The sequence below is a fragment of the Pelophylax lessonae genome (genome assembly GCF_965119305.1).
Source record: "Pelophylax lessonae genome assembly, chromosome: 10".
In the NCBI taxonomy this organism is placed as follows: Eukaryota; Metazoa; Chordata; class Amphibia; order Anura; family Ranidae; genus Pelophylax; species Pelophylax lessonae.
In genome coordinates, this window is record NC_138777.1 from 61,935,657 (window position 1) to 61,961,073 (window position 25,417).

General features: G+C 41.3%; 1 protein-coding gene across 1 annotated transcript in view; it reads right to left on the reverse strand.

Annotated features, from left to right (window-relative positions):
* The window catches only part of METTL15 (methyltransferase 15, mitochondrial 12S rRNA N4-cytidine), a 411,527-nt gene that overhangs the window by 367,771 nt on the left and 18,339 nt on the right, over positions 1–25,417 (reverse strand). Inside the window, exon 2 of the mRNA XM_082270210.1 lies at positions 8,506–8,689. Within this exon, the coding sequence (XP_082126336.1) occupies positions 8,506–8,685 (180 nt within the window). The 5' untranslated portion in view covers positions 8,686–8,689. The remainder of the gene's footprint in view (positions 1–8,505; positions 8,690–25,417) is intronic.

Sequence of the window (25,417 nt, forward strand, 5' to 3'; positions counted from 1 at the left end):
TCCCATAAGTACCCAGACATAGCTTATCATTGAAATCTTCCACATTCACTTCATCCCCTTCTAGTTCAGAGCCAACACCGGACCGTCCAGTCCTTCCTGCACAGTCCACGCACTGGTGTTTTACAACTCCGACACATTCTTTTTCCCAGCACAAATGAAAGAATAACATATTCACAATAATTTGTTATCTGAATACAACGTAGCGCTGTGTAACTTACAGTATGTCATAAACATCAATTCAGTGTTTAGCAGGAAACAAAAAGTGCCTTTATTGCTTAATACAAATATATCACAGTATGTCCCTAAAAGGAGAAGTACAGCCAAAGCTTGTTTGGCTGTACTTCTCCTGTGGATCACAGCCGTGAAGTTCGTTCTGCACTCCTGTGACCTGTTTTCTGCAGACAGCAGGTTGAAGCCCACTGCCGGGTGACATCACAAAGCCAGTCCAGGCTAGGGCAAGATCATGACAATAAAGTAGGGATCAGCTAAAAACCCTCGACCTGCACTTGGTCAGCCTCCCAGTGAGCCTGCTGAGAGCCTGAGCCAGTGGCTCTTGCCCCCTCCAGAGCTCAGCACTCCAGGGAGCTCACAATTTTTTAACATTTTTGTTAGTACAAAAAAAACAACACAGAGGTGATCAATTGCACCCAAAAGAAAGCTCTACTTGTGTGAAAAAAGGACAAACATTTTATTTGGGTAAAGTGCCGCACGACCACGCAATTATGAGTTAAAGCAATGCAGTGCCGTATCGCATAAAATTACCTGGTCATGAAGGGGGGTAAACCTTCTGAAGGTCAAGTGGTTAATCCCCAACAGGTGGGGGCCCCCAGTTGAAAGGATATTGTTGTTCTACGTCCTGTGGAATTGCAGTAAAGGGGAAGTTTCACAAAGCTACCGACTTATCAAAATTTATCTTAAAAAAAAAAGTGTAAAACTCTTTGGGTAAATTTGGAATAGACAGTTTGAGGGTGTTATAAAAAATAACATATAATCAGTGTATGCAGTTACTCTGTATGAGTTTCTGTTCATGTGGAAGGCTTTAATGTCAGAGTTTGCTCTGATTATTCTCAGAAATGGCTCAAGCATTGGGATAAACATCAAGGGTGACAATAGGCACCCTTGTCTAGTGCCGTTCTTTATACTGAAGCTATTGGAAAAAGTCTTGTTTGCTCTAACTTTTGTGCTTGAATTAGAGTAAATGGCTCCAATCCAAGACATCATATGGTTCTGAAAACCAATGTTTTTCAGAACATCAAACATGTATTCCCACGCGATCTTGTCGAAAGCCTTCTCTTCATCAGTCGAGAGAAGGATTGAATCTTTCCTCTGCTTTTGTGCCCATATAAGAGCATTTAAAGCTTTCAGGGTGCCATCCTTACAGGGACAAAGCCCACTTGGTCTGTATGCATTACCAATGGGAGCTTTAGATTTTCTGTTAACTATGTAGTGCAAGAGCCCTCTTGATTTGATATTAATTAAAATGGTTATGAAGGCTTGTCTTCTTATAATGCAGTTTTGGTAACTCTAAAGGAGATTGTACAGTTCTTGTACAGTCAGATTGTATAACCAGCCTAAAGTAGAAGTTCACCCAAAACCTAACTAACCCTAAAGCCCCGTACACACGCGATTATCGGCCGACCGATCATCTGACTTTTGTCCAGAGTGGTCTTTTGTTGGTTGGAATGTGCCTAGACTGTACACAAATTTTCTCGCCCAACAAAAATCTACTTCAGAAGTGATGTCATGTGTTGGCTTGCTTTCTTTGTGTTTTTTCTTCTCTGAGCATGCCCAGAATTGCTCATCAGATTTTTCCCTGTCGAAATCTGTACTGACTGCACGAAAATCGGCCGTGTTTTGACGGCCAACAAAAACTTTATAGTCTGCACACCAGATTTTTTTCGGCCGAAAAGTCGGAGTCGTTTGTCGGAAGCATCATACTAACAAGCCGAAAATCGTCAGACCGGACATTGGCCGAAAATTCCCTGCCAATTTTCGACGCGTGTGTACGAGGCTTAAGGCTGGGTTTCCCCACATCCAGTTTGCATGACAGGAGAGTGTGACTGGCTCCCAATGGAGCCGGTTCACATAGCTAAGGGACAGCCACGGTCCACACTGGAAAAGGTTCCTGTGTGTCTTTGTCTCAGTTTCAGGTCCAAATTCAGGCAAAAATTTGAACCTGATTCGGACCTGAAACGGTGAACAGGGACACACCAAACCCCCTACTGTGAGCCGTGGCCACAGCTAGTGTGAACCGGGCCTAAACCTACTTACAGCCACACTCCAAAACTAATCTATCTAGCCTGTAAAGAGGAAATCGCTATACATACCTTTTCTGAAGCTGTTATGGTCTGGTCTCCAGCGGCGGATGCTGCAGGAGACCAGACCAGAACAGGAGAAAACTGACAACGGCTGGGAAATTCCTGGGAAGTGATGTCACTTATAGAGTTACTATGGGGTATCCGTTGTCTGCTGCCTCTCCTGCATACGCCTCCACACTGAAGCCGCTGCTGAGTGCTGACAACTCAGCGTGGGACCAGAGCGGACTGAAGCAACTGCAGAAAACATATGTATAGCGATTTCTTCTTTAGAGGGCTAGATTCGTTTTAGAATGTGGCTGCGAGTAGGTTTAGAGTTAGTTAGGTTTTGGGAGAACTTCTACTTTAAGTTTGCTTGAGCTGTCAGTTCAAATCAGATGACTATAACGGAAGGGGCTTCCTCATATTTTATTAGTGATAGCAGAATTTAGCTCCTATAGCAGTATCTATCCACTAGGCTCCCCTGTTGCATATACTGTATATCTTTTTTATTTAACTACGTACGCACCTAAGTACTATGTATCTATTGGTCTGTCTATCTACCCAACTTTCTCTATCCTGCTATCTCTATCCCTGTCTATCCATCTACCACGTCTTGCTGATTATGTAATTATAGAAGTAAATATCAGAGTAGAAAGAACTGACAGCAGGGAGAACTTCACTTTCATTCATGTTTAAAAAAGCCTAAAGTGTGTTTTGACGTAAATTATATTTTTGGCTCCTATTTATCCATATGTTGTGATTGCATAGACTGGACAGATGCATTGTTGCTTTATATGAATTTGTGTAATTAAAATAAATGGGGCGAGAAATACAGATGTTTGCCTGATCATCACATAAGTGAAAGCCATGTGTTAACAGAACTGTCTATATACATTGTGTATGAGCGCAAACATGTCACAGTGTTGCCACTGGAACTCCAATGTAAAGACATATGGGAAAGATGATTCATTAAATTAGTAAATCCCTCAAAACAAAGAAGTATTTAGGCAGAGGCAAAATAGGATCTTAACTGCACAAGTACTCCAGGTAAATTTAAAAATAATAATAATAGTATTAATTCAATTATATATTTGCTTAAAATAATGAAGGGTTAGAAATCCTGTTTTTTTTTTTTTTTTTTTGCTGGTTCTAAACCCAAAGTTTTATCACAAACCAACAGGAAAAAAAAAGGAAATTATGCAATGGGGACACAGGAAGAAAAAACAAACTCAGAAATAGGAATGGCACTGAAAGCAGCTATATCTATGGGTATCTAAAGTGAAACATTAAAGCAGAACTAAACCCATAAATTTTACCAGTTTCGGCACGTGTAGGGAATGTATACCGGTCACATTGTTTGTGCTCTCAACCAACTGTCAAACCATCAAATGCTGGAGTCATAAACGACCACATGTGCAGCATCATGGCAGTTGAAGATCAAACAGAAACCAAGATGGCAGTTTACTTGGCTGAAAACGATAGGGGAGATTATTTCCATTTTAAGTTCATTGTAGGTTCCCTGGTGTATGGGCCTGTCCCTGTTCCAAGTTATCCCCCAGCCCACCCCGATTCACTGCTGAAATAATTAAATGTCACCTGGTGTGGACTCTGTCTCAGGCCCTCACCAGCTGACAAGTACAGTAAAACTTTGGATTGGGAGAAACTTGGTCTGAGAGTGTTTTGCAATATAAGCAAATTTTTTTTTTTATAAATTTTGACTTGATTAATGAGTGATGTCTTGATATACAAGTAGCGTCACATCATAACTGAGTATATAAAAGAGAAGAGAGGCGTCTCTAAGTGTAGCAATATGGTTACATTTAATAATGGTACAATATTTAGCAACTCACATGGTTGATGATTAAATCGGGCACATCTAAGTATGAAGGCATCCAGAGTAAAGCTGTCCACATAGACCATCCTCCGCACCGCCATCGACGCCATCCCTTACACACTGCGCTCCATGAGCGCTTCAAGCCTTTCTTTCAAATCACTCTACTGCAGGGTAGTCTTTCCGGTCACGATTGCAGACTAACAGCGGTGAAAGCTGGCAGTGCAGAGGATGTTCTATGTGGACAGCTTTACCCCAAATGCCTGCATACTTAGATGTGCCTCTTTTAAGCATCAACCATGTGAGTTGCTAAATGTTGTACCTTCATTAAATGTAAAAATATTGCTACACTTAGAGGCGCCTCTCTTTTCTTCTATACTCTGAAACTCCCGCTGGATTTTGCTTCTAATCCCCTTGTGGAGGCGCCATTTGTGGATAGGAGTGTTATAGTTACATAACCTATCACATTTCTATAATCTTTTTATATGGACTATAAACTGAAGGATTAATGAATAAATGGCTGTGGAACGAACCATCTGCGTTTCCATTATTTCTTATGGGGAAATTTGCTTTGATTTAAGAGTCCTTTGGATTACAAGCATGTTTCCGGAACGAATTATGCTCACAATCCAGGGTTTTACTCTATTTGCCTAACACAAAGGGGGGGTATTTATAATGCAAGCAGGCTCATGGTCCTGATCTAAAGTCATTTTTTGATTGGGTCTACTTTAAATCCCATAATACATTGTTTCAGCAACAGTCATTCATTGATGATTTGATGCAGCAGGAATGTTCTAAAGCAGAACTAAACCCTCCTATCCTTTTCAGCCAGGGAAGCTGCCATCTTAGCCTCTGTTTGATCTTCAACTGCTATGATGCTGCACATGTGATCAGTTATGACATCAGCCATTTGGTGATTTGATAGTTTGGTTGAGACCACTGCTTCCACACAGAAATCAGGGAACAGGTTTTTCTACTCAGGCTGTGGCTCCCTTTGGAAAGAAGAGTCCATCTTTACAACATAATTACAATAGGCAGGCTTTTATACTCATGCTGTGGTTGCTTTCCAAAAAAAACTAACTGCAAGGATTTTCACACCATTTGCTTTTATGCACATTTAATGTATTTAGCTGCTTTATATTGAGCCCCAGTTCACACCATAACCCGTATGTGAATTGCACAGGAACTGCACCAAATTCCTGTGCAATTCACATGCGATTGCAATGCATTGCACTAAAGAAGTGCAGGCGGCTTTTTTGGAGCCGCCTCACAACAGGATTGCGTGGTTATTTTGTACTATGCGATCTGGTGCAGGCAAACCGCACTGCGTTTGCGATTTGCTTGTGGGTGTTGACACCCACAGCGTTACACAGACACAGTGCAATTGAAATGCGTTGCAGGAAACACGCAGGGATCGCTGCGTTTCCTGCACTGCATATGTGTGAACCTTGGTTGAAAGTTCAATTGGAGCTTAAAAGGCCAACTATTAAAGTGTTATTCTTTATTATTAATCTATGCTCACAAGATACATTTTTTAACATAACTCTTTACCTTCACTTTTATCTTTTTTTATTAAGTTCATGTACCAGTTGAAGAAAACCGATAGTATCATACTGCAGAAGAAACTCTGCATTTAAAGCTGCTGGGAACAATTCTTTGGTAAAAATGTGAAGGAGAATGGCACAGTATGCTTATGCGGTTATAATAAAGCATAATTCCAGCCCAATTTTATTTTTTGGTTTTTACAAGAAATGTGGGTGTGGTCTACAGGAATACACAAGACAGCAATAACAACATTTTCAGAAGTTCCAACCCTTCCTAAAAATGTGTTTTTGCCGGTATCCCATTGAAGACATTCCCCATCACTTCCTGTTCTGACAAGAAGAGAGAAGAAATCTCACCCAATAGGGACACAGATAACATTAAGAACCTCAGGAAGTAAAAGAAAGGTGTGGGGTGCTGGATTGCTTACAGCAGTAGGAATCCATAGTCTTAAGCAGTGTAGAAGGAAAAATTATCCCTAGGCAACTCTCCCAAAGCTGGTGGCCATAGATCAGGGCTTTGGTTGAATGTGGTTTGGGTTAACAGTAGGGATGGGCTGAACACCCCCCTGTTTGGTTCGCAGCACAACTTCTGAACAGGGAAATTTTCTAACCCGACCAGCGAACCCCATTAAAATGTATAGGAGCCGAACAGGAAAAATCTAAAGTTCACATTTTGAAGGCTTATATGCAAGTAATTGGCCTTGGTATGGGGGTCTGGGTACTGCCCTGGGGGACATGGATTAATAAAAAAAGAAATTGTAAAAACAATTCTTTTTTCAGGAGCAGTGATTTTAAGTGATGCTTAAAGTGCAACAATAAAAATGAATAAAAAAAAAAAAAAAAAAAAAAAATTAGGGTCCCCTAATGTGCCTGAAAAGTGGAGCATATGTAGCATTTATCGATCTTGCTACCACAAAAATGACATTTTTATAGACAACAAACCGAGTCAAATCACATTTAAAATGACTCGTGGTTACAATTGCTGGCACCCGGTTATAAAAAAAAATTAAAGAAAAAAAAAACATATCAGGCCATATTCCCTTAACATGGGGGGTTGCTCTGAGGCAGGGGGGCTCCCCCACCCCAGAGCACCTTGCCCCCATGTTGATGGGGACAAGGGCCTCTTCCTGACAACCTTGGGCTGGAGTAGAGCTTTAGGTTTCAGCTTCAGTTTGTATAAGAGCAATGGGAACAGCAAGCTTTGACAAAGCATTTGCTGTGTTTTCAGCAAGCTTGGTTGAAGTTTTAAAAGTACCATTCAGCTCCAGTTTGTAAATGTTGCCACTTTAAGCAAGCTGATAGCAGACTTCAGCAGGCTTTTAACAAGCCTTAAGAAGTGCTGAAGCCTGCTAGTGGCTTATTTAAAGTGGCAATCAGCACTCCTATTAGGATCTGAGTTCAACATTTACAAACTGAAGCTAAATGGTACACTAAAAGCTTTAGCAAAACTTGCTGAAAGCTCTGAAAATTCTTTGTCAAAGCTTGCTGTTCACACTGCTCTTATACAAGCTGAAGCTCATTACATCTTACTACACCCAAATACTTACTGTGCATGCCTGTTCCACCACTAATTTGTTCCACATGCCTTCCGCCACTTCCCCTTTCTACTTGTCAAATTGTTGGTCATTGCATTGCGAATGCGCTAGTGATTAAACGCATGCGCAGTAAGTATTTTTAGTAAGTCAGCTGTTGGAACGTCACTTCCGTTAGCTGATCTGACAGGTTAGCTGATCTGACAGAACACCGGCGCTCCTGGTCCCTCCCTCCTGCCCCTACAGCAAGCAGCTTGCAATGGGGCACTCAAGCAGGCTCGTTTCCTAGTCGTAGCTCTGTGTATCCCATCACATACAGAGCTGCCCCTCGGCCCAGCCTCTCTCTCCTCTCTGCCTCAGCCAATGAGGAGGGAGAGCTCCCGGAGAACTAAGGCTCTTGTTCACTTCCCTTGATCGAGATAGGGCTCAGGTAAGTATTACAGGGAGCTGCTGCACAAAGGAAGTTTTTTACTTTCATGCATAGAGTGCAGGATGGTAAAAAACTTGGAGCCTTTAGAACCACTTAAGGCCTGCCAGGATGATGCAAGCAATATACAGTAGGTTGTGGCTTACTGGGGGTGCAGATGGGATCTATCCTTGAGAATTCTGAAGAAGAGGACCAATGTTTAGCAGAGATGTATAGTAACTAAGTAGAACTACTTCACTACTGTACTTAAGTACCGAAAGGCGGTATCTGTACTTTCCCAGAGTAGAATTTTTTTCTCCTACTTCCACTTTTACTTCACTACATTTTTTCAATGATTTCAATACTTCTACTCCGATATTTTTTTTTTTTTTGTGCTGCATAGTTGCTTGTTACAATTATAAAAATTACCACTGCCAGAACAGTAGATGGCAGGTTTCATGAAGCTCAAAACATGTGTATTATCAGCGCATACGAAAATAAATGCTACTGTATGTATAAAAAAAAGCTGCATTTGAAATAATAAAAAACAATATGATGTTCAAACTTTTGACTTCTTTCTTTAATAACTACATAACACAGTACTTGTACTTTTACTTTCAGTACTTGAGTAGCAAAATTTTAAAAAAAAACTACTTGCAATACTTAAGTACAAAAAATGTTGAATACTTTAGTACTTCTACTCAAGTCACTTTTTGATCGAGCACTTCCACTTCTACTCAAATCACTTTTTGATCGAGCACTTGTACTTTTACTCAAGTATGGGTTTCGAGTACTTTATACAACTCTGATGTTTAGTGAAAACACATTTGACAAAAGCTGCAAAAGAAAAAACAATAGGTATTTTGAGTTTAAAAAAAAAATGAAAATGACTGACCTGTCCTTCTTTTGGGCACAAGCAGCTGATGACTTCATTAACCATTACTGGTAGATGCAAGACCTTTTCTGACTCTGCTTCTGAGCTCCCATGTGTGTGTTGAAACCGCACTGATGGCACACAATATTTGTGCAGTCTGCCGTATTTTCTGCAGATTGCTAGGCTTAACTTGAAAACCATGCTTCTGTTGGCAGCCACAGGAGAGGAAAGAAATGAAAAACTTAATTGAGAACTTTTGGCAACATAATCCAAATCCCTGCTTTCCAAATTTCAATGAAAACACACTACTAACCAAAGTGCCAAACATACTTGGGTATTAGAAAAAAACAAAAAGTAGCATTAGGCAGACCACAGGTTTCCTTGCAAATAAATAGAGACATTCTGACCTCTGGAATTCCTCATTTGCAGTGTGTATAAACTCGTAATAGAAAGTGTGTGGCATTCGGCAATTGGAAGCAGAATGAGACGTAAACCGCGATTTAAGGGCCCGCTCACAATAGAATGCTGTGCGGGAAACTCACGTTCTGTGTCGGTTTCTAATCGCACTGCCTTTGTGATTTACAGAAGGTTTAAGTGCAATATTAATGACATCTCAAACACAGCGCGCCTGCCCACAGCGGATCCCATGGTACCATGTGATCCAGTTGCAGTGCATTTCCAAAAGTAGTGCATGCATTACTTTTGGTGTGGTGCAATGCGTTTTTAGCCTATTCAAAATGAATGGGCTTAAATTGCACTGCACAGAGCTGCATGTGAATCACAAAAGAAACATGCGGCGTGATCCTATGCTATTCACATGCAGTCTCTAATGTGAATGGGCCCTTACCTTTCTGTATCAGTCCACAGGTACAGATCTCAGTGCACACTTCAAATATTGTAATCCAAGAATGCAATCCAAGGACAGACTCCAGCATTGAGCTCTCTTTATTGTAACATTTTAGTTTTTGCCTTTGGAAAACTGCATTACAATAAGAGATTAAAGCTAAACTCCGGGTTGGAAAAAGAAGAACCCTTGCAGTAGAGGTCCCCACACTGCATGTGCTAAAGTGGTTGTAAAGGCTCAAGGTTTTTTACCTTCATCAATTCTATGCATGAGGGTAAAAAAAAAAAAAAACCTTCTGTGTGCAGCAGAAGTTTTTTCTTACAAATCTACAAATCTGGAGCTCAGCTTTAATAGTGTGCGTGCTCCAGGAGTCTGTCCTTGGATTGCAGTGTGTAAAAAAACCTTTAGTAGCAAATTATAATTTAAGAAGTGGCGGAAAGGGTTAATCATTTTAAAGACTTTAATGTTCCCTGTCTATGGGTCTTATGTTGATAGCATCAGTTTGAGACACTTCTGAGATCAATCAGAATTTATTGGCAGGTGCATTTGACCTGCAGTAAACCTCCTTCTGATGTGCTTTAAATGGGATTTGCATTCTAACAGAAATGTATGGGAGTTCAAAACCCATGTGAACAGGGTGGAAAAAATCCATGATTTTTTTTTTTTTTTATCCAAAAAATCTGATTTTTCTTAATTTTTTTAATTAAATTTATTTTAATAAAATGCTTTTGGAGTAAAAATCTATCTAAAACTAGATTTCTATTTAAAATACATTTATAATTTTGTTTATTCAGCACTAAATGGAGCTTAGCAATGTAGCATGAGGCTGTATATTCTGCAATATTTACATTTTTAGTAAACTCATTCAATTAATCCAAGCTCTGTAAACTGAGATAACATGCACTGCATTGATGCATTCACACAATGTCACAGTAACCATGAGATAAAAAAAAAAAGTTCAGGAATATTTCTTTATTCCCATTGTTTGCAAATCTATATGCAGGCATACCCCGTTTTAAGTACACTCACTTTACATACACTCGCGAGTACGGACACAACCTGGTCAGCTTGGCATGGCACTACTCCCGGTTTTTAACATTGGTGTCTATGGGAAATCTTGGTCAGCTTGACATGGCACTGCTCCCAAACCATAAGTGACAGGGATACCAAACTAGAGGGGACCCAGGACTACAACATATCGTATTTGTGGCTGGCCAGCTTGCCTAGGTAATCTACCATGTCATAGTCCTGGATCCCCTTAACATGCTCCCCAAGCTTGATGTCCTTGTCACATAGAAACATAAAATGTGTCGGCAGATAAGAACCATTTGGCCCATCTAGTCTGCCCAATATATCTGAATCCTATGAATAGTCCCTGGCCCTATCTTATATGAAGGATAGCCTTATGCCTATCCCATGCATGCTTAAACTCCTTCACTGTATTTGCAGCTACCACTTCTGCAGGAAGGTTATTCCATGCATCCACTACTCTCTCAGTAAAGTAATACTTACTCATATTACTTTTAAATCTTTGCCCCTCTAATTTAAAACTGTGTCCTCTTGTGGTAGTTTTTCTTCCTTTAAATATGCTCTCCTCCTTTACCGAGTTGATTCCCTTTATGTATTTAAAAGTTTCTATCATATCCCCTCTGTCTCTTCTTTCTTCCAAGCTATACATGTTAAGGTCCTTTAACCTTTCCTGGTAAGTTTTTTCCTGCAATCCATGTACTAGTTTAGTAGCTCTTCTCTGAACTCTCTCTAGAGTATCTATATCCTTCTGGAGATATGGCCTCCAGTACTGCGCACAATACTCCAAGTGAGGTCTCACCAGTGTTCTGTACAGCGGCATAAGCACTTCTCTCTTTCTACTGCTTATACCTCTCCCTATACATCCAAGCATTCTGCTGGCATTTCGTGCTGCTCTATTACATTGTCTTCCCACCTTTAAGTCTTCTGAAATAATTACTCCTAAATCCCTTTCCTCAGATACTGAGGTCAGGACTGTGTCAAATATTCTATATTCTGCCCTTGGGTTTTTACGCCCCAGGTGCATTATCTTGCACTTATCCACATTAAATTTCAGTTGCCAGAGTTCTGACCATTCTTCTAGTTTTCCTAAATCCTTTTCCATTTGGCGTTTTCCTCCAGGAACATCAACCCTGTTACATATCTTTGTGTCATCAGCAAAAAGACAAACCTTACCATCAAGGCCTTTTGCAATATCACTTATGAAGATATTAAACAAAATTGGTCCCAGTACAGATCCCTGAGGTACCCCACTGGTAACATGACCTTGTTCTGAATGTTCTCCATTGACTACAACCCTCTGTTGTCTGTCACTCAGCCACTGCCTAATCCACTCAACAATATGGGAGTCCATGCTCAATGACTGCAGTTTATTGATAAGTCTTCTATGTGGGACAGTGTCAAAAGCCTTACTAAAATCTAGATATGCAATGTCTACTGCACCTCCACCATCTATTATTTTAGTCACCCAGTCAAAAAAATCTATAAGATTTGTTTGACATGATCTCCCTGAAGTAAACCCATGTTGTTTTTCATCTTGCAATCCATGGGATTTAAGATGTTCCACAATCCTATCCTTTAATAGTGTTTCCATTAATTTGCCTACTATTGATGTCAGACTCACTGGTCTATAGTTGCTCGATTCCTCCCTACTACCTTTCTTGTGAATGGGCACGACATTTGCCAATTTCCAATCTTCCGGGACGACTCCTGTTACTAAAGATTGGTTAAATAAATCTGTTAATGGTTTTGCCAGCTCACCACTAAGCTCTTTTAATAATTTTGGGTGTATCTCATCAGGACCCTGTGACTTATTTGTCTTCACTTTAGACAGCAATCTTAGAATGTCTTCCTCTGTAAAGACACGTGCATCAAACTATTCATTAGTCATCCTTTAAAGTGGAGGTCCTTCTCCTTTTTCTTCTGTAAAAACTGAACAGAAGTATTCATTAAGGCAGTCGGCTAGCCCTTTATTCTCTTCTACATACCTTCCGTCCTTTGTTTTTAATTTAGTTATTCCTTGTTTTAATTTCCTTTTTTCATTTATATATCTGAAGAATGTCTTATCCCCCTTTTTCATAGACTGAGCTAGTTTTTCTTCTGCCTGCGCTTTAGAAGTTCTTATAACTTGCTTGGCCTCTTTCTGCCTAATCTTGTAGATTTCCTTATCTTCATTGCTCTGGGTTTTTTTTATAATTACAAAATGTTAGCTTTTTATTTTTAATGATTTGGACCACTTCTGCTGAGTACCACAGTGGTCTCTTCCTTTTTTTGCTTTTACTGACAAGTCTAATGCAATTTTCTGTTGCCTTCAATAATGCACCTTTTAAGTAGTCCCATTTCTCCTGGACTCCATGTAATTCGTTCCAGTCTGATAAGGACTCATTTATGACTAATTTCATTTTTGAAAAGTCTGTTTTTCTAAAATCAAAAACTTTTGTTTTTGTGTGGTGTGACTCTTTCACAGTTCTTATATTAAACCACACTGACTGGTGATCACTAGATCCCAAGGTTTCGCCTACAATGACATCATATACCGAATCCCCATTTGTGAATACCAAATCCAAAATGGCCTCCCTCCGGGTTGGCTCCTCAACCACTTGTTGCAGAGACAACCCCAGTAGGGAATTTAGAATATCTGTACTCCTGGTAGAACTTGCTATTTTGGTTTTCCAGTTTATATCTGGAAGATTGAAATCTCCCATAATGATAACTTCTCCTTTCATTGTCATTTTAGCTATTTATTATGGTTCATATGGTTATTGGGAGCAGTGCTATATCAAGCTGACCAAGATTTCCTATGGAGCTAGTGTATTTACATGCATTGAGAAATGAAAAAAGGTATTGCTTTATTTTAGTACATTTTCATTTTACATACATGCTCTGGTCCCATTGTGTACTTAAAAGTGGGGTATGCCTGTACACTACAAACTGTATGACTGAATCGGTTCTGATATCGCTGTTTTTCTAACCTGACAGTCTATTATTCTAAATAGGAAACCTTCATTTTGTTTGCAAATATTAAAGATTCTAACTACCAGCAAGAATAAGTCCTTACATTTAAAGAGCACCTGTCATTTCAGATCAATCATGGCAGCACCTGTTAGCACTCACCTTGTTGTGTCACTGCCGCATCACCAGCCCCGACCCATTAAAATGAATGGGCCTGTCGGGGAGTCAACAGCGGGTCAGAGGAGGAGCCGCTGCGGGACAGAGATGACAGTTGCTCTTAAAACTTTTTATTTAAATTGAGTTAAAGTATCGAGATAATGGGCAATTGTTTTATAGGTGCCCTAGCAGTAACTACCAATCTCCCAGTGTGGTCAGCATTTTATTAGCAGACGAATAGGCTTGGGATAGCTGAAAGTAGCTTCTGCTAGATTTAGAAGGCATTTGAAGCCCATATTATCCTAAAAGCCACCTTTATTTCCCCGTCTCTATCAGCCCCAATGCTTTTTGCCAAAATAGTAAAAAAAAAAAACAAATGTTCCAGTCTTTGTCGAAATTTGCAGCAAATCAAAAACTCCTAATTTTGCTTATCCCTGGTCACAATTTATGAAACAAAATGGGCTTCATAGTGAGATAAGACAACTGGAATCATAAAGGCTGCTGCTAACAATACCATAACTTCCTCCTATTCATACAAAAACCTTTAGCAATTGGTTTAAAATTTTTAATTAAGTTATTAGCTAATAAGAATCATTTAAAAAAAGCTTGGAGGTGGGATTGTTCATAACAACGAATGCGATTATTTTTTTTCAATCTGATTGATTCTAAGGTGTTACTGCAGTTTTCATGCCCACATACAACATTTCTCTATTTATACAGTATGAGAATAAAATGAATATACCATAATTGTGGGATCTTTTCCATTGAAAAGATTTTTATATTTTATATTTCCTAAATTCTAACATTCATCATCTGGCAGCCGTCCCACTTAGCCATGTGTTCTCTTTCCAATTTACAAATACCGCCAATGGCAAAGTCATTCATCCCATTCACATCTCATCTGCTCTTCTCCTGTCAAAGACTACATCTTTCCATTGGAAAAAAAGTATCAAAAAATAATACACATGAAAACAAAGGATTGTATCCTAGGACTCCTATGTTTAGGCTTCGTTCACATCTAGGCGTTTTGGGCGATTTTCTGCTCTAAGCTTTAAATATGCCCAAAAAGACAAATCTGAATCATTTCAACATCCCCTGTTAACTTCTGAGTGTTATGTCATCTTAACATACCTTGTAATAGAAATAGGACATGACAGGTCCTTTTTACAGTGACATCTGGGGTCTATAAGTCCCCATATCTTGCCTCTAGTCTGGAAAGTCTGAGATCAAAAAAAAAAATTATCTCAGCCCCTTGTAACTGCAGAGGCTGGGCGTGACATCATAACATCGCACCCGGCCTCTGAAAGGTCATAAGACTGCCGGGGACCATCTGGGGCCCCTCCGGGCCAGTGGATTCCTTCTCTGGTTCGCCAAGGGCGAGCCGGTAGAAGCACCGGAGGGCCGCGGGAGGTGGAAGGGGAAGTCCCCTTCCGCCGCTTGTAAAAACAATCAAGCGGATGAACAGCTGCTATGAGAGTTTTAAATGTGCAGGGAATCGCCTGCTGTAAAAGAAGATATCTGAATAATGCCTGCAGTTACAGGCATTATTCAGATATCTTCTTTTACAGCAGGCGATTCCCCACTCAAAGTCTACAACGTCATATGACCTTGTGTGGGCAGGTAGTGTTTAAGCAAAACGCCCGTCGCTCAAAAAAGTTCACAAGCTTCTTTTTTGGCAGATTACAGGCATTTTACTGCTTTTTGTTGGGTCACTTGTCAACTCAAAACGCCCGCACAAAAACGCTGCAAAAACGCTAGAAAAAATTCCTGAAAAAGCCTGTAAAAATAGCAACCTCTAGATGTGAATAGAACCTAAAAGAGGGTCATGTGTATGGTATATCACCTTCCTGGGTAACAATTATAATGATATACATTACCATCTTCATCTTGCTTTTAAAACTGAACTACACTGCATCTGAGCAAAACAAACACTATTTAATTCATTTTTAAAATTCAAAGCAAACTCACCCAACCATCTATGTATCCCTGCTTTATTTTGCATGGGAAATCACTTTGAACACCTCCTAGCATAGTGAGGGCAGATGCCTCACAAAGCATTTACTTTCTGGGATCAACCTGCCTTTAGCTCAGGCATGCAGGCAGAAGGGTGTGCATAGCTAAGAAAGCTCCCCTCCCCTCCTGAAATGTATGACATCATTTGCCTAGGCCTGGAAACCAGAAAGTAACTGAAGAAATGTAAAAATCATTAGAGCCAGTTCACATAGGCGCTACCCGACTTGCTGGGGCGACCTGTGAAGTCGCGGTGCACAGCTCGCACCGCGACCTCGGAGCGGCATGCACGGACTTCACTGAAGTCAATGCAGGTTGCTCCAAGTCACCCCAAAGTAGTACAGGACCCTTTCTCTAAGTCGGAGCGACTTGCGTCGCTCCTATTAGAACGGGTCCTGTGCTAATCTATGGCGGGCGACCAGGTCGCCTGACAAGTCCCCCAGTGTGAACGGGGTCTAAAGATAAAAAAAAAAAAAAAAAACACCAAGACTTTAGAAGCACTTTAAAAGAGACGAAGCCCCGGGCTGTGGAGGGGGCGGGTGCGGCTGCTTGCTGATAGGCTGAGCCAGCTGCTGCTCAGGCATCTGGGTGGATACCGTCTTTAAAGTTGGGATCTCTTAAGAGTCGGGACCTGCTCAGTGATGTCAGCCGACAGCAGACTTTGTGCCGAAAACGGGTCACAGGAGTGCACTCCTGTGATCCTCAGGAGAAGTAGAAGTAGGGCCAGAAGAGCTTTGACCCTACTTATCCTGGAAGAGACTTTTGAACGTTGATGCTTGAAAAGTACTGAAGCCAAAGGCTCAGCTTAGAAGTCTGGCAACTAACATTTTCAGTGTGAGGTCATCAATTTTAGGCTATATATTACTATTTTTACACATATTTTTTTTTTCCTTCAACACAAGACAAACCGCAATCTTGCCACTTTACACCACAATTTGGGAAGAATATTGACAACCGATTTCTGCTTGGTGGCTGTAATATATTAACACCTTTTTTACCATGGCCAAAAATAAGGATCACCTCAGCAAACGCCATTAGCTAATGAACAGGTTAAAATCAAGCCACGCAAAAATAAGCTAATAAATTAAATTACCAAAGAAAGTTAACAGCAGAAATTCAATTATACATTTACAATTAGGATTTAACAGTAGACAGTGAGTCATCGTTCCCTTTCATTCGAGAATATGTAGCTAGGGGATATGCATATTTTTATTTTAAAGCAACATAAGACGCTCGCAATAAAAGATAATTACCATTAACCCTCAGAGGTTATGCAATTATTTCCTTCTTATGTAATGTACACTTTTAGTGCTTTTCTGTCCTAGTTCATACATGCAAAATAACTGGCAGCATGTCATGTAAGCCCAATCTCAGCCCCACATTTGTAGCATCACTCGTTATTTGCACTTCAAGAATCTATCTTCCTAGTGCCACAGATCCAATGATAAAACTACTTCAAATACTTAATACAGAGCTGTGTGCATTCCAACAAGTTATGCGTGACCTTTAAAAACGAATTAAAGGGTATGTACAGCATAGATACAAGTTCTTATATGAAACAGCGTTTTGTTACATCTACAGAAAACATGAAAAAAATTTCTACTTACAGAACTTGGAACTTTAAAAAAAAAAAAAAAAATGTACATCATAAGCCATGTTTTATTTGTAGATTTCAATCTGTTGTTAAAGCTGAATGACAAGAAAAAAAAAAAAATAACACCCTTGAGGTGGGGCCTGCCAGCATTAGGGGTCTTGGGGTCAGGCCATAAGCTGCAATACTTAGCCTTTACCTCCAGCAGGCTTCCACCACAATGTTCAATCAGTTCCCTGAAGCCTCTTCTATGAGGAGCTCCAACCTGAGGTCACATGCTGAAGTAATCAAGAACAATGCAGGACCAATAGCCCTGCATTGTACACGATAACAGTGAAAGCCTCCTCACAATCCAGAGCATCAGAGAGAGAATGTAAGTGTCCCAAGCCTGCCAGAGAGAGGAACAGGTAAGTATTACAGATTACAAAAAGATGGGTGTTGTATGGGCGCTTCCGTGAATCTTGGCAGGTCAAGGTCTGATGAAGGAGCCGAAACATGTAACCGCCCATCCACCCGCTCCATAGAATACCGCCCGCTGGTGTCCCTGCTCTGTCTCCAGGAGTCTCACGCTGCACGCAGCTGAGAGGACGCACACATAGGAAGCAGAGCTCCTGATGTCCATATCATAGTACAGTGGCCCAGAAGATTCCGGATGGATCTCGGACCATTACGCTTAGTGTTGCTCATGTTTCATCTTATGTGAGTGCTTTTAATCCCTTATTTTAATAAACTTTTTTTTTATATTACTGCACTTAGAGGCGCCTTGCCTTCTTGGAAGTATTACAGATTATTACAGCTTGTTCCTCTATCCATAGTATTCCTTGTATTAAGGTAAAAAATGTTTAGTCGTCAGCATCCTCTCTCACACATCCCCCAAAATATTACCTGGGCCCTCATTCGATCCAGCGCAGTGCACGTCTGCAGCTCTTCTCCCCCTTACTTGCTGGGGCACCGGGAGCCATTGGTGTCATTTAAAGCCAGTGATGAGGGAGCAGGGCCGAATCCCACTGTCTGTGTCAATGTACGCAGCAGCGGGGCTCAGGTGCGAGCACGCACAAGTGCCCCCATAGGAAGCTGCTTGTTACTAGTGAAGAACTACTGGTTACTAGTCTTTTGCACTCGGTTTTCCTTTCTTGGGTCCAGGTTCCAAAGCTTGCAATCTGTTTTAAAAGAGAAGTCCAGGAATGTATTTTTATGGCTCGTTTCCACTGAGCTTTCTGGTACGGTTCGGTACGGTATGCTATTTATGCCGTTTCCATTATGAATGGTACCCTACTTCCGAACCGTACCGTACCACTTTTTTGGTACCCTTTAGTTGGGGTACCAAGCACATTAGTACCGTACCAACAGGGTGGAGCTACACTCTGCAGAACTTTGATTGGTTGACAGAGAATCCTCTATCACAGCTTTCCTGCTACACCACGCCTATCATGAAAGGGTACTATTGGCAGTGGAAACGCGATGTGTGCCATACTGAACCGTACCGTACTGAACCAAACCATACCGTACCACTCAGTGGAAACGAGGCATTAGAGAGCACAACGTGAGGTAAGTATAATATATTTATTACACTTACCTCCACACTGTCCTTTCCAACATATAGTCCCCCTAAAAGCTGTGTCTGGCACAGCAGAACCATTACCTAAATGCTTTTAGTTCACGCATGATCCACTTCCATTTCTTGCTTTCTTCTGAATGGTATAATTTGCAGCAAATGACAAATTAAAAAAAAAAAAAAAAAACTGGGATTGGAAGTAGAAAGATCATGGACAGAGAACGATGAAGAGACAAATCTGAATATATGCTGCAAAAATATGTAGCGCTACCCCTGCAGGAGCTGCTGGAAATTGCCCAGGTTCTTTTCCCAGTAGATCACCCCGCAGTCAGGCACACAATCACAGTCACTATTTGGCTCAATAAAAAGTCTAGGGGTGTTCTTTTTTTGTTGTTTTTGGAGAAATTGGATAGGGTTGAGGGAATTAAGTGGGATGCACCAAAAAACAGAACTATGTACAAGTTGAGGACAGTGAACTCCTTTCGGTAAAGCAGAAGTCCTTGCAATAGCAAACTGTGGACTTGGCTTGTCGTAGAAGCAGTTAAAAGTAGGCTTCTTTCTTTACAGCACCAGGAGTAGAGTCCCTTCACAAAGAACTGGATAGACTAAGCTCTTCAGGACAACAGCCGATGTCCCCTTTAATCAAACACACACAGCTGACTCTCTAGCACAAGAGAGGTGGCAGCAGCTCACAAATCTCTAAGAACTCTCGCAGTAGTCTGCACTCACAAAATGTCCAGGGACAGTTGGTTGCCTCCTTCAGAAGCCCCGTACACACGTACCGAATGTCGGCCGAACGATCGGCCGTCTTTTGTCCGGTGCTGTCCTGTCGGTTGAAAACTGCTAAAGACGGCACACGAATTTTGTCGGCCAACAACAGCCGACTGCAGAAGTGATGTCATGTCATGGTTAACTTTCCGTGTCTTTTTTCTTCTCTGAGCATACCCAGTCTTGGTCATCTGCTGTTTGTCGGCCGAATTCTGTACAACAATCGGCCGTTCTGGTGACGGCCAACAAAAATTTTATAGCCTGCACACCCGATTCTGTTCGGCCGAAAAGTCGCTGTCGGTTGTCGGAAGCATCATACTAACAAGCCGACAATCGGCCGATCGTTCGGCGGCCGAATATTTACGGCCGACAATCGCTACGTGTGTACAGGGGTTTACTTCCAAGGGACACCTTTCTCCAGTGATGCCAGGCTAGATCTTCAGCAGACAGCAGACAGCCCCTTGGTTACCTTTCTGTAGCTTCACCATCCAGGCCCTCAGGTTGCCCAATTGTGACCTCATTAACAGCAAGCACATGGCAGCACTGCCCTGGAGGCACCTCCCCTCTGCAGGCAAAGACCCAGCAACTCAGCATAGCTCCCAACTGTCCCTGATTTTGAGGGAATGTCCCTAATTTGGAACAAAGTCCCTCCGTCCCTCTTTCCTCCTCATTTGTCCCTCATTTCGGTCTGATCTATATAGTTGAATATAAAACGCACTATTTATCTTTCAAAAAGTGTTTCCCAGTGCTAAAGCCTTCATCCAAATTCTAATATACTGCATTTGTAAATTTCAAAAGCCAGTATAAAGAAATAGTAGTTGTAAAAAAGAACATGTAGGTTTAACTAATCTTTTTTGGATAATTTTTCTTTAAGGGGCGTGGCTATGCTTCCATAGTATTGCTAATAGGTGTCCCTTGTTCCCATCTCAAAAAGTTGGGAAGTATGTTACAGTGAGCACAACTAAATTTACCAAACACAGCAACAATTGCAGCCACACTGGTTACAGTGAGACAAGCTAAATTTACCCAACAACAAAAATTAAGCTCCACTGAACACAGCGAGCCAGCACTAACTCTAATCCTAGCTATACATATATATATATATACATTCCATTTTATTACACATAACTTAATTCCTGAACTTTTTTGTTTTAGTTTCTTTGTATGTATGGATTGCACGGGCTGTTACCGACATGTGATGAAAATTTCATGTCAATAGCACCTTTAGGGCAAGTTCACAGTATAGAAACACAGTCTAGATGTGTTCCAGATGCTTCTCTGCATGCACGTTTTTGATGCGTTTTTAATGCATTCCAGTGCGTTTTTGATGCAGTACAGTGCATTTTTTCCCTCTCTTTTTTCCTTAACCTTAAATAAGCACGTGTGTTCCAGTTTTATGCGTTTTACAACGTCCCAGTACAGTCCAGTGCAGGAAAAATGCAGCATGTTCTACTTTTTGTTCTGGAACTGGAACGCACTGGGAACTGCAAGCACTGGTGTGAACTATGCCATTAGAAACCATATAAACCTACTATCCATGCATTTTTGATGCAGAAAAAAACCCACTGGACTGCATGTGGGATAGATAGATAGATAGATAGATAGATAGATAGATAGATAGATAGATAGATAGATAGATAGATAGATAGATAGATAGATAGATAGATAGATAGATAGAAGTTTACCTGTATATTATATACACACTCCGTTTAGAGCCGGTTCACATAGGGGCAACCCGACTTGCCGGGGCGACCTGTGAAGTCGCGGTGCACAGCGTGCACCGCGACCTCGGAGCGACATGCACGGACTTCATATCATTGAAGTCAATGCAGGTCGCTCCAGGTTGCCCCAAAGTAGTACAGGACCCTTTTTCTAAGTCGGAGCAACTTGTGTCGCTCCTATTAGAACGGGTCCTGTGCTAATCTATGGCAGGCAACCCACGGCGACTTGTCAGGCGACCAGGTCGCCTGACAAGTCGCCCCAGTGTGAACCGGCTCTTAATGTTTGACTATTTCTCTTTACCTCCTGTTGTTTACAGAGCTTAATAACTCAAGCTGAACACACAGACCACTTCTCCAGAGTTGTATTCACCAACAAAGCGCCTGAATGCAAGCAACTTCTGCTTTGATTTCTCCTTAGAAACCCACAGGACTCTGCAAATTATTTATCAAAGATGAACCTTATATTAAATATGTAAAACACATAAAATGTGTATACTTTTTTTTTTTAACAAAACATGAACTAGTAAATGTAAATAGAAACTGTAAAATAAAATTGTTCCAAAACTCTAATAGTTTTTCATTAAAGTGGAACTGAAGGCTTTTTTGATCAGACTACAAGTAGGCCAGCTATTATCCCGAAAGAGACAAGGTCTTTTCTGCAATGAGATACACATCTAACACAATAAAGTAAAAAGGTGTTGCTAATATCCGCAGCACCCATGTGGGACTATAGGTAAAATCCACTAACTCACTAAAATGCAGTGTGGAAAAAAATGCAAGGGGTGTACTCACTTTTGTGAGATACTGTATATTGCTACAATGGACATTACAATTGATTATGAGGAGATTTTTCTTTTTTTTTTGCTGGACTGCTATTTTAAATTGTATGCAAGATATGAGTAGTAATAATTGTTATTAGACCCCTCACTCTCCTATTTGTCTACAGCAAATCAATCAGGTATAGATAGATATTTCACTTATTTATTTTTATTGTATAGCAGGCTTCCCTACATTACCACTATTAGCATAGGGCAGTATAAAGTGCTCAGCCCTTACACTAGTGGTGGAGATATTTTTTCATGAAAGTGATAGGCGAGATTCCAACACAAATCAAAAATGACTATATATGGTTTCAGGATTTATCAGCTTTCCAATTAACTTTCACTTGAATAAGACAGCCAATAGATTTTCCTGCTGCTTCTATGATTCACGAGCCGACAGAAAAAGCAAAGTCACACCTTTTAATTATATATAAAACATATGATCAGACATGAATAATTCACATTCTTTGGCAGACCAGAATGCATGATTCATAAGTCATTAGTTTATATTGCTGCTGTTTATTAGATATAATATAGGTATCAGATGCAAGTGTAGAAAGAAATTAAATTTGCTCTGACAAATAGGAATGCAGAAGCTTAGAGGGTTGCCTGACAAAGTAACAGCACCGAGACCCATTGACAAAAAAAGCTATCTTGGAAATTTCATATGAAAACAGGAGTATAAGGCTACATTCACATGTGGGCATAGCGGATCACGGGCAGAATCACCGCGATTCTGCCTGCGATCCGGAATCATTGCAAATCGTGGGACGCCTGTGCGATGCCCGTGATTTGCAATGGCACCCCCAACGCTGTGCGATGTTGCCGCGATTTCGACCTGCCGAATCGCGGTAACATCGTGCATACAGAATCGTGGGACGCATGACGCCCAAAAAGGTACAGGAGATTCTTTTGTGCGTCATGCATCCCGCGATTCTGTTTGCGCAATGTTACCGCGATTCGGCAGGCAGAAATCGCGGCAACATCGCACAGCGTTTGGGGTGCCATTGCAAAACACGGGCATCACACAGGCGTCCTGCGATTTGCAATGATTCCGGATCGCGGGCAGAATCGCGGTGATTCTGTACAGTGATCCGCTACGCCCACATGTGAACGTAGCCTTACAGTATTAACTAACTGGCATTTCACAGGCCTGATTGATAAAGTATATAAAGTAAGGGCCAATATTAACAAAGGGCAGCGCACATGACCACAGCGAACGTGCACTGCTTGTTCCAAACAAACAGTAGTGAGGGGGAAAACAGAGGTTCGGGGGCTCACAAAGAACACACAGTTAAGAAACAATTGCATGAAAAATAGGCCTTGTGGACAGCCTTCCCTGAAGAGTTGAAGCTGTTATAGCTGCAAAAGGTGGGCCAACTCAATATTGAACCCTACAGACTAAGACTGGGATGCCATTAACCACTTAAGCCCCGGAAGATTTTACCCCCTTCCTGACCAGGGCCTATTTTGCGATTCGGCACTGCGTGACTTTAACGGACAATTGCACGGTCTGGTGACGCTGTACCTAAACGAATTTGACGTCCTTTTTTTCCCACAAACAGAGCTTTCTTTTGGTGGTATTTGATCACCTCTGCGATTTTTTGATCATGCGCTATAAACTAAAAAAGAGCGTCAATTTTGCAAAAATAACAATATTTTTCCCATTTTTTTATATGAAATTCCCAAAAAAAAAAAAAAATGAAAAAATCTAAATTTTTTAACATTTTCGGCCAATTTTATTTTATGCTACATATGTTTGGTAAAAAAAAAAAAAAAAAACGCAAAAAGCATATTTTGATTGGTTTGCGCAAAAGTTATCGCGTTTACTAACAAAGGGAAAGATTTTGTCATTTTTGTTGTTTTTTTTTTAACGCGTAATGGCGGCGATCTGCAATTTTTTTGCGGTACTGCGAAATTGCGGTAGACAGATCGGACCCTTGACTGACATTTTTGACCCTTTTGGGGTTACCAGTGACATTTCTACAGTAATCAGTGCTATATATATGCACTGTTACTGTAAAATTACACTGGCAGTGAAGGGGTTAACTTTTTTTGAGAGGGAGGGGCTGTGTGTGTCCCTAGGGGCGTTCTTCTAACTGTGATTGGCTGTGGCTTGAGCTGTTGGAACAGTGATCAATGGTCCTACATAGTAGAACCGTGTGATCACTGTTTCTACACAGGGGAGAATGACAGGCGGCTTGTTTACATCAGCCACCTGACTTTCTCCCTCTGCAGCGATGATCGCCGAGTGACCGGCGGACATCGGGTCCGCCGGTCACACGCGCGGGGGGGGTCCGTGACCACGCGGGAGCGCACCTCCGGGGGCGCGCGCTCGCTCCCTAGACCCTCACAGGCTAGCGACGTAGATCTACGTCACTTTGCCTGTGAGGGGCTGACTGCCGACGTAAATAGTCCTGCGCCAGTCGGCAAGTGGTTAAAGTTCATGTGCGTGTAAAGGCAGGTGTCCCAATACTTTTGACAATATAGTATTTATAGATACTTGTTTTATACTATTTTCAGTTACTTCCTAGTTTCCAGGCCTAGGCAAATGATGTCATACATCCCAGGAGTCTTCATGGGCATTTTTATTTTCTTTCTCAGCTAAGCACACCCTCTTGCCTGCATGCCTGAGCTAAGGGCAGATGGATTCCAGGAAAGAAGTGCCCTTACTCAGGATGGCCACAGCAAAAATGCTAGGGGGGTGTTTTTCAAAGTAATTTCTCAGACAAATAAAGCATTGAGACATAGATGGATGGGTAAGTTTACTTTGAATATTAAAGTAATTGTACACGATCGCCTTGTAATAAACCCATTCAGTTTAATATAGAAATGAAAGGCAAAACAATATTTATATAGATATAAAAATACACTCTAAATACCCTGTAGCACTGCCCCCTAGTGGGCTGCTGAGACTTGCACTTTCTGGATTCCCCTGGGTTACCCATAGGAACAGTCTGTAGAACTTATCACTCTAGACACTTGGCTCAGACAATGAACAGTCCAGGGGATTTGTTTTTTTGTGTTTTATTTAGAATTGGGATGGGAGAAGGGATGAGTGGGATACTCCAACTATGAACTATGCACAAATCTGGAGGACAACTGACTGCAGTGTGTGCGGCAAGGCCGCTGCTCCACCTTGCCACTAAAGTGAAGATAATGAATATTATCCTGATTTGGTTCCTCTTCAGGGTCCTAACTTGGCACCCCCTTTCCTACTTTCTGTGCGTGCTACTGACTCTCCACTGGAGTGGTCCACTTCCTAGGCAGACCCCTGGCAAGCTTACCGGAACTCACGGACACTGTTTTTCTCAAGGTTGCTTTGCCTTCAGCTTAACTTGTCAGTATCCTGGACCTCCTGGCTCAGCACCAAACTTCTGGCTCACTAGACCGAACCGCCTGTGACCACCATCCATAGAGACAGGAGGAGAGACAGCCGTCACCCTCCTCCTGGGACCTGGCTTCCTGCCCAAATACACCCTGTCACAT